Raw genomic sequence first — 9,517 nt, forward strand, 5'->3', positions numbered from 1 at the left:
GTAATCAGGTCTGGGTGTGGTTAGTGGAACTGAACTGAACCACTTAAAAAGTGGTTACGACTGGGGGGCAAATACTTTTGTACCGCACTTAGAATTATATTTGACTGCATATCTACTTCAGTAGAGCCCAAAGGAGTCTGTGCTTTAATTTATCAAAACAGGACAACTCAGAATTCTTTATTTGCAAAGATTTGACACAAAAACATGGTGAATTACAAGTCCAAATAAAACATTTGTCTTGCTCATTGATTCCTGCGTGGCCCTTTGCAATAGCCGCCTCATCATCTGCCTCCTTCTCTGATATAGCTTGTGTGCAGCTCACTGTATTGTGCTGTCGCGCTGCTCGTGGTAAGTAGCTGAGATTAAACAAGGCTGTTAATTGTGTTTATTTCCGCTCCGAATAACCACAAGCTGAGGAAAAGGGCAGCACCTCCGGGGGCCAGCCTCCCCTCTCTCCCTCTCCTCGGTCTGGATGGTGGTGCTGGAGGGAGGAGGCGATTTTATTCCTCCTCCTCCACAAGTCTGAACCCCCTCACCCACCGCGGGCCCCCATTTCTTTTGTGATCCTTTCAAAAGCCTCGCGGGGCTGCTCGCTCGCGCTCACTCGCTGACTCCCTCGCGCGCACGGATCCGCAGAATCCATGCAGCTCCTCCTCGAGGGGTCGCGGTGACTGAGAGCCTCCACCCCCTCTATCTCTCTCTCTTTCTCTCTCTCTCTCTCTCTCTCTCTCTCATTCTCCCCCCGGCTCCTCCTGCTCCTGCCCCGGCACCGATTGTTGACAAAAGGCGCTGCGAGACGGAGCAAAGGAGCCCGGTATCGGTAAGAAAAACCGCCCGCTAACTTGACTTCTTCCCCCGCGAGCAGCTCGAGGAGAAGACGATCCAGACGACGGAGGTTGGGAGAGGAGGAGGTGGGGAGGGGGGCGATACTCTTCCGCTCCTAGAAAACCGTGAGTCACAACGGGCTGCTTTGTGTCCGTAGTGTATGTGGCCAAACGTTAGCTGTAGTACCACCACTGCGGGGTCGGTCTCCTCCTCCTCACCGCCACCACCCCCGTGTGATCCGGTATCATATGATGCTCATTTCTGCCTGTAGCCCGGAGCGGATTATGACAGCTTTCCGTCTCTCTTTGTGTCTTTGTGTAGCCCCTCTTCGGAAGGTGTGGCCGAGGTGATTCTGTGGTGGTCAGACCGCAGCAGGCGTGAACTGGACCCTCTTCACCTCCTCCTCACCTCTCTCCTTCTTGAAACCCACCCGCGACTGTTATTTACAAAAAACAAAAACAAAAAAAGCAGAGGCCAAGATGGGTCATCCACTGTGAGTGGAAGAGCCGGACCAGCGCTGCTGGAGGAGGCGGCGGCCTTGGGCACGTCTATTCAGCCGGGAATGTTGTGAGCTGAGGCGACCAGGCAGTCTGGATCTGACCGGGGACCCATCTTTCCCCCGGAGCCTCCGCGGCTCCAAGCCGCGTCCTGAGCCCTCCAAAATGGGGAAGTGCGACGGGAGATGCACGCTGCTGGTGATATGTTCACTGCAGCTGGTAAGTGTGTGTGTGTGTGTTTCTACTCACTCACCATGAAGATATAATTAGAGCAGCGTGCTACAGACCCACACATTGTAATCAGACATGTTTGTCTGGCCTCTTCATGCAGTCACACAAGGAAAAAGCTTTGAGCTGCAGCTGCTGGGGTGCCATGCCACATTACAGGCTAGGGTGTGTGTATAAAGCAGAAGGGTACAGGGTAGGGGGGTCTTTAGTGTCAGGGTCGTCTATGTTTATAAAGAGAGGCTTGATAGCTCCATATAGAAAAAAAAATCATCTGAATGTAAAGAACAAAAATGCTCTTCTCACCACCTGGTCTCTACTGTAGAGTGAAAGTTGGATGTTTGTTTTCCTCTGAAATAGCTCAGGACTGACACTCTCAAGGGTGATGACTGTGTTATAAGAGTGACTGTAACATCTCCCTGCAGTGAGTGTGATGCAGGCGTGGACAGCAGCAGTGTGAGGAGCAGTTATTGAGGCTATTGTTTGCCCGGCTGATGAGTTGTTGTGCGGCACAGGGTTTTGGCCCATAGATTCTCATTAGTTTGGCGGAGCTTTTTGGGGGTGCTCCTCTTTTTTTTTTTTTCTTTTTTTTTTACAGTCACTGGACTGGCTGGTGCTCCAGGCAGTTACCATGGAAACAACTGCGGCAGACCTGTGTATGTGTCTCCCTGTCACTGTATGTGTGTGTGTAGCCTTCACTACTTGTGTGTGTGTGTTGTGTTTTTCTGTCCTTTATATTTGCATGTGTGCTTGTTTCTTTCCTAATATGCATATATACGTGTGTGTGTGTCTGTGTGTGTGTGACCCACCCCTTCCCAGGTGGCAGCCCTTCAGAGGCAGGTGTTTGATTTCCTGGGCTACCAGTGGGCTCCCATTCTGGCCAACTTCCTGCACATTATGGCCGTCATCCTGGGCATGTTTGGCACTGTGCAGTTTCGCTTCAGATACCTCATCTTTGTGAGTAGTGTATATCCATCATCTTGCACCGGAGTCCCAGTTCCTGCACTAACTGTGTGTGTAGCTTACTGTCCCCAAACACCGATCCCTGTGTCTCTGTTTGGCAGTATGCAGTATGGCTGGTCGTCTGGGTGGGATGGAACTCCTTCATTATTTGTTTCTACCTGGAGGTTGGAAACCTCTCTCAGGTAAGTTGTGTTTTGTGTGCGACCCCTGTTCTGACTTGTATGGTTTTGTTGTTATATTTAAGTACATTTTTATAGATCATTTTACTTTGCATCAACTACCAAATATTAGCAGTTCTCTGGCTCTATGTCGCTATTTTCAGAAGTATTTTTTAGACGTAACGATTAAGGCAGACCTACTGCTCTTCTTTTTCAATCCTAGTAAATTAGCCTTGAGTGATTTAAAGTTTAAAATAATCCGTATTGATACGGGGCCTCAGTTCAGCCACTGTGTTCATTCACTTGCTCCTCTGCTTTTAAGACAACTTTTTTTCTGATTGTCCTCCCTTTTTACAAAACCAAGCAAAGAATCTCAAGTTTGATCTGTATTACTTCTACATAGACTGACCTCATTAATAACTGGTTATGTTTAACATAACAGTGTAGATATGGCAGAAGACAGAAGAAAAGCATCACCGTATTAATAACAATTAAAAGAAGCTTTAAGATGCAGTAAGAGAATGACAATTAGCTCTGTGTCTACTGTATGCGTGTGTGTTTAGGATAGAGACTTTCTCATGACGTTCAACACATCCCTCCATCGTTCGTGGTGGATGGAGCACGGTCCTGGTTGCCTGGTAACACCAGTATTAGACTCCCGCATGGCCCCCGATGACCACCATGTCATCACTGTGTCCGGGTGTCTGCTCGACTACCAGTACATCGAGGTGTTGAGCTCAGCCATTCAGATCCTCTTGGCTGTACGTATCAAACACACACTCACACTTACACACACACACGTTCTTGTACATTCATTTTTTGGTTTTGTATCACTTTGCTGACCCTCAATATCGTGCTAAAACATTTTCCGAGAAATATTGGACAAGTCAGCAGTGACTCAGCTAACAGAACAACCCTTGTATTTATTTCTGATCATCTCCTCTCCAACAGCTCTTTGGCTTTGTATACGCCTGCTACGTAAGCAAAGTCTTCCAGGATGACGAGGACAGCTGTGAGTATCTTTCTCTTCTCGCTAAAAGCTCTTCCAGCACCTTGTTCAGTTGATTAGGTGTGCTTGTCGTACTATTTTCGAGGGCTCTTATGTGAGAGATCCATGACTCTGAGTGCGAGTGCTGTCGTCTCATTGGTTTCTCCTGTGTGAGTCATGCTTAGCGATATCACTGCAGAGGATTCCCTCTGGGTGATCTGAGCCCTCCATCTGTGGGGAGTATTAGGATGCATTCCCACCATGAGAGTGTCCGTCTGTCAGCTGGCTAGTGCTTGTCTGTCGGCGTGAGTGTGCCATCTGCGTGTCTGACTGATTGTTCCCGTGATGTGCCTCTTGTGAGTGTTTTACGCTCACTCAGTGGAAGAAATGAAGTCCCATATCAATGTTATAAGTTTGATTTTCTGTAAGAGGAAGTGGGCGAGTGCTGTGTCTCTAACGTCTTAATAGTATGCTGTATTGCAATTATATGCCTGTCATAGCATAGTGTCAGTGATGTTCTAACAGTAACACGCAACATCTACACGATTTGTTTAAAATCCATAAAACCAAAATCAAGTTTCTCAGCTATGTATTATTTTAAAACAAGGCACCACTCACACTCATAAAATAGATGGACTATAGACTGTATATAAAAGATGGATATAGCGAGTGTTTGACATCAGCCGGTCTAAATTTTAGCTTTAGATCCATTGCCATGTTGTTTTTTTGTTTTTATAATATAGAGACTAAATCAGATTTTGTAATAGATTTGTTTATTTTTTGCAAAAATTCGGCTTTTTAATATAGACATTGACAGACCACGTGACTTTCGCACATTGCTTTGTGGGTACCCGTGGCAACAAAATCAAAACACTGCATCAAGCGCTAGTATTTCCAGCACCGGTAATCATTAATTCTGCGGTTTTAATCCCTACTTGCATTTTATTTGCCCCAAACACAGTTATGTATAAAACGTCCGTACAAAGACAGACATGACGAAAAGGCAAAAAAAAGGACGAGGAGAAAATCAAAGGAGTGAAAGTGTCAGACCCCTACGAGCATACAGAGTGGAGTAAGGGCGTTAGCGTGCTGCCCAACTTTCATCACGGACATATTTATTATTATATGGTCCTAAGTGTGAGTGCATACACTCACAAGATGTTTATTAACTTCAGATCCCTGCAACAAGCCCAGGTCCAGTTTACTTTGGTGATTTGGACTATTCCATTTCACAGCTGTTGTTAAATTCTTTTCCTTTATCTCCTTTACAGGCAAGTTTGTTTGTCGTTTCAGGTTGTAGTGTTACACAACATTTTCAGATCTAATAGACATAAAATGAGTTTCGTAATTCATTCAATTTATTGTCTTTATTTATAACTGGCATTATTGTTTCATTCTATTATAGAATTTTACAAGAAAGAGGCAAAATTGTATTCCATTATGTTTTATTAGCTGCGTCGTTAAAAAACAAATCAACAATTCAAAAAAAAAACACATTGCAAAACAACATACTGGAAAACAGTTATTCATCACTTGATTGCTTCAATACAACACTTGGGCACATATATGCGGGATGTTGCGTGGCTGTTTTGATATCACTCTCTCTCTTAACCGATCAAATCTCGCTGTAGTAGCAGCTTTAAATTCAGTATGACCCAGGCTGATAGAGGGTGCACAGTCTGGATCTCATTCCAGCATTTTGTAGGCTGGTTTTCCTACAAAACACAACAAACATTAGCCCGCAAAGCCACAGTGAACAAAGCACCATAGCGCAATGAATTCAATTCAAATCAATATAAGATTTATACGTTATATTTGGTCTTCGAATGGCTGCAATCCAGGCCATCCGTCAGCTTTTGTTTCATCGGAAACACAGCGTGAACAATTTCTCTTCCACGACACAATCCGATAAAAAACAATCTCTTTACCCGTCGGCTTCCAGTGGCTGTCATGCAACCGGCTATTGCAGTTAATAATACAACAGCTTCTTGCCATTTTTTGTGTTTCTTTTTATCGCTGTGTGACTGTTTTCATGTGAAAGCCTGCGTGCGCTAGTACCGCTTGCCACGCGTTCCCGGAATCCTTTGCGGTTTTACCCCGGAATGACGTCACGTTTTCAATCTCTATCCGATTGTTCAGTCTGACGTCACTAGCCGTGTCTGGGTCTAAACTCCGCTGCAGGTCCATATATCAAACGATCACTATGGCATTACTGAGAGTTGAAAAACTGTCTAAAGTCTTTCATCTTTAATAAAATGATCAGTGTTCTGCTCTACCAGGTGTAACAATTGAGTTTAACATCCAGGCATCCATGAAAATGGAATTTATGACATTTAACGGAGTTAGAAGTTAGCAGGGAGTTAGCTCGCTAGCTTCTATCTAAATACAATATAGCATGTCCTGACTGCGGGGTTTTGGAAACAAATTAAAACGTACAGCTCTGCTATCACTTCCAACATAAATGAAGACAGAAAACTAAACAGCAGTGACGTTTGTAGGGTTACTGAAGTTGGGCTAGCTGGTATATAATGATGTGCTACGTGACCGCTAGCGACACAGCTATGTTAGCATAATATAAACAAGCTAACTTTTTTTCCACTCGATAAAAGTTAACGTGAGGGTTCTCGGTGGTCAGAAACAAATGTAATCGCATGGCAGGATGCTGTAAAAGGACCAAACTTCAGCCAGGAGAACAACTGAGATAATCCATCCACAATACGAGATTAGTCATTCATATACTGCTGCATGGGCTGGGCTGCAGTTACATCCTAAGGTTTTAAAAACTGAGCTTAAATAAATGATTAGTGGTAATAAAAGCCGAGGGAGGTCAACAGGGATCACTGACTGTTTTAGGAGCTTTTTGAGATCAAATAGAAGAAAATACATAACATTAAACATGTTAACAACACAAAAGCCATATTAAACACAGACTACTTTAGACCCGGCGGGAAGTAGAATTCGTCGCGTCATCACTGAACAACCGGATTGGAGTCTGTGGGGACACACTGACTTTTGAAGTGAGCCTCAAGTGGCCACTCAAGGAACTGCAGTCTCGTGCATTTTTATTGTTTTTTGTTTGTTTTTGCCTTTTGAAAAAAAGATTTGAGTGATATATTCAAGACAAATGTGTTTCTTTACATTACAACCGCATTACAACATTCTTACTTTAAAATGATGGAGCTGTTCAGTTCTAGCTGTAGAGAAAACAGATCCAGAACTTGATGTTTGTTTTGTTTTTTTATAGCCCCACTGATGCAGCTAATCAATCCTACTTCACTCGACACCACATGACTCTGTTCCTTTAATCAACTGAGAAAGATTAGAACTATGTATCAGTGACACAAAGGCAGTAGGGAGGTTGATGTATTGGTATTGTATCTCTGCTCATTCTGATGTCACAGTTTGCAGTCTATAAAAGCATGCCAAATGCATAAGATGATACAATCTGATGCTGTGAGAGAGTTATCTTGAAATACAACACCTGGTATATAACCCTCCCCACACACACACACACACACACACACACACACACACACACACACACACACACACACACACACACACACACACACACACAGTTTAAGGGAAAGTGGAATGATGTCATTCTTGTTCTTTCTCCCCTCATGAAGTTGATTTCATTGGTGGGTTCGATTCTTATGGCTACCAGCCTCCTCAGAAGTCCTCTCATCTGCAGCTGCAGCCTCTTTACACGTGAGTTACAGCCATCTCCTCCAAATGTCTCCTATTTTAAATATCTTTGTTTTTGTTGCTTTCTTTGTTAATTTTTCAAGCACTATTCCAGCATTGTAGCACTGCTATTGTGTAATGGTGTTGGATAAATGTAGTGCAGTCAAGCTGAGTGAGGATCTGTTTTTAGTCCTTAATTTGTATGGAGTTAAGTTAGTCTCAAAGGGATGATGAAAATGTGTACAACGTTTTTGTGAGTACTTTTGGGTACTCACAAAATGCATGCTCCAATCCACACACAAATACAAAGCAATTTGAACAAATATAAAACTCCTTTACAAATGCATATATATCCAGACCTGTAGCTTTAAAAACTTTTTTAGTTTTTCTTAGAATCCAAGGGAAGGCCAGGGCCCTGGACTATGAAGCAAGTTCAGTATACCCAGGGTATCTCTCTGCAATCATATGGGATCATATGAGTTTTCTTTCACAGAAAATGATCCCTGCGAGTGTCACCTACTCCAGAGATATTAAATGGTGATTAAAATCTATATTTAAAATATAATATAAGAATCTATATTTATTGCTAATTATCAGGGAAATGCAAAGACTTTAGACACTATTAAAAAAACTTTCGATCCTCATGCCGTCCACGCACAGAGGCCCTTGGACCTTCTGGGAATGATGATATAATTTGCTGGAGAACTGATTGGTCAGTAGGTGGTGATTTCATACCCTCTGATCTCTAATCTAGAACTTAACCTGCTCTGGAGCGCCGCTAAAAAGAGAAACATCTTCGTGGTACTGAAAACCCAGGTTTAACCCTCAAGCTACCTGGATGAGACAAAATCCTTCTTCAGTTACAGGCCTCCGGTGTCCAATTTTTCACTAGCACTTGAACGCAGCTTGAGAAATGGTTCAAAGCTGCAAATGTGAAAAATGCTCCAAATAAACAAGTGCACACATCACGAGATCTCTCCGTATCAGGCAAAGCTCTTAAGTGAGCTAAAAGAAGGTTTTCATTGTCGACTAATGAGGGAAAGATCCCCGGTTTGATCCTGGGAGGATACTGTTCCTTTGGGGTTGTGTCAAGAAGGGCTTCTTTGGGCTACTCGCCTAGGCTGGTAGAGTTTTACACCGGATGACCTTCCTGACACAAACCCAAAGGGGATTTGTGTACATGTACTTGTACATGCTTGTAAGTATTAGTTTGTAATCCTTTTGAGGCTAATTTAACTCCATACGTTTGTATCAATCTCAGACATTTCATAACCATAACAGTTTTTGCGTTAAAGCATGAAAACCTGCCTTTGAAAATTACAGGACTGTTTTTTTGGCAGAGCAGTTTAATGACACGAAATTCAACTTCATGAGTAAAATCAGTGAAGTGCCTTTTTTCATGCAGTTATGTCAAAGTGCAGCATATTGTAACTTTAACTTATGTCATCCTCGCTGCACCCCTGCAGGGCTGGTTAACTGTTGGTAGCACCCCCTTCAGGCCAAACCCTGATGGTGTCTCTGTGGATGGACTCACTCTGTCACAGTTTACCTGAGAAATGGACTTAACCCCACCCAGACGGAGAGGCGTGTGTGTGTGTGTGTGTCTGTGTGTGTGTGTCTGAGAAAGTGAAATATGGCCCTGAAAAGAATGTACAGAGCTCAGGGAAGAACCAGCATGCCGGGCGGCGTGACGAGAGGAAGGCGACGCGGGAGGAAGGCGAGGGGAGAAGAGATTCATAGAACAAGAGCTGGCCTCACCGAGGGGACAGTTCACTAAACTGCCAGCTCTCAACACTCCTACTGCTGTGTGTCTGTGTGTGTTTGTGCGTGTGTGCGATTGTGTAATTCCACAGGACTAGCTGGTGCTTTGCAGTTGCACCCTGGACTCTTACCACTTGGTGCCCCTGTGATTTTTTTTTGTTTTTGTTTTTGCTTTGTTTTGTTTTGTTTTGTTTGGGGGGTGGGTGGGGTTGGGCTCGTCGATGTGGGTGGGTGGGTTGGGGGGGGGGGGGGGGGGTCACCTAATAAAAAAAAGAGGCACGGCTCGTACCTGTTGTTGTTTTTAGAACGTGGTGATGTGTAGAGCAGTCGATTACGATTCCCGCTCCCAAAGCCATCTCCCCCTTCCTCCTTCCCTGCTTTCACCTTCCAGCCGAAGCCACTGCTGAGGTCCC

The 9,517-nt window shown here is 44.1% G+C and overlaps 1 protein-coding gene across 2 annotated transcripts; it reads left to right on the top strand.

Annotated features, from left to right (window-relative positions):
- Positions 1 to 542: 542 nt before the first annotated feature.
- Positions 543 to 9,300, top strand: nkain1 (sodium/potassium transporting ATPase interacting 1). 2 transcript variants are annotated; one of them, XM_040020206.1, is made up of 8 exons: positions 543 to 820; positions 1,147 to 1,541; positions 2,367 to 2,504; positions 2,612 to 2,692; positions 3,232 to 3,429; positions 3,620 to 3,680; positions 7,286 to 7,367; positions 8,810 to 9,300. In XM_040020206.1, exons 2-8 carry the CDS (start codon positions 1,488 to 1,490, stop codon positions 8,817 to 8,819), a joined length of 624 nt encoding a protein of 207 aa, XP_039876140.1. In that variant the 5' UTR covers positions 543 to 820; positions 1,147 to 1,487; the 3' UTR covers positions 8,820 to 9,300. The 2 variants fall into 2 exon arrangements, with proteins under 2 accessions (XP_039876140.1, XP_039876141.1); XM_040020207.1 differs by lacking the exon at positions 543 to 820 and adding an exon at positions 827 to 950.
- The last annotated feature ends 217 nt before the right edge of the window (positions 9,301 to 9,517 follow it).

This window comes from Simochromis diagramma, unplaced genomic scaffold (assembly GCF_900408965.1).
Source record: "Simochromis diagramma unplaced genomic scaffold, fSimDia1.1 OVJJ01000753.1, whole genome shotgun sequence".
NCBI lineage: Eukaryota > Metazoa > Chordata > Actinopteri > Cichliformes > Cichlidae > Simochromis > Simochromis diagramma.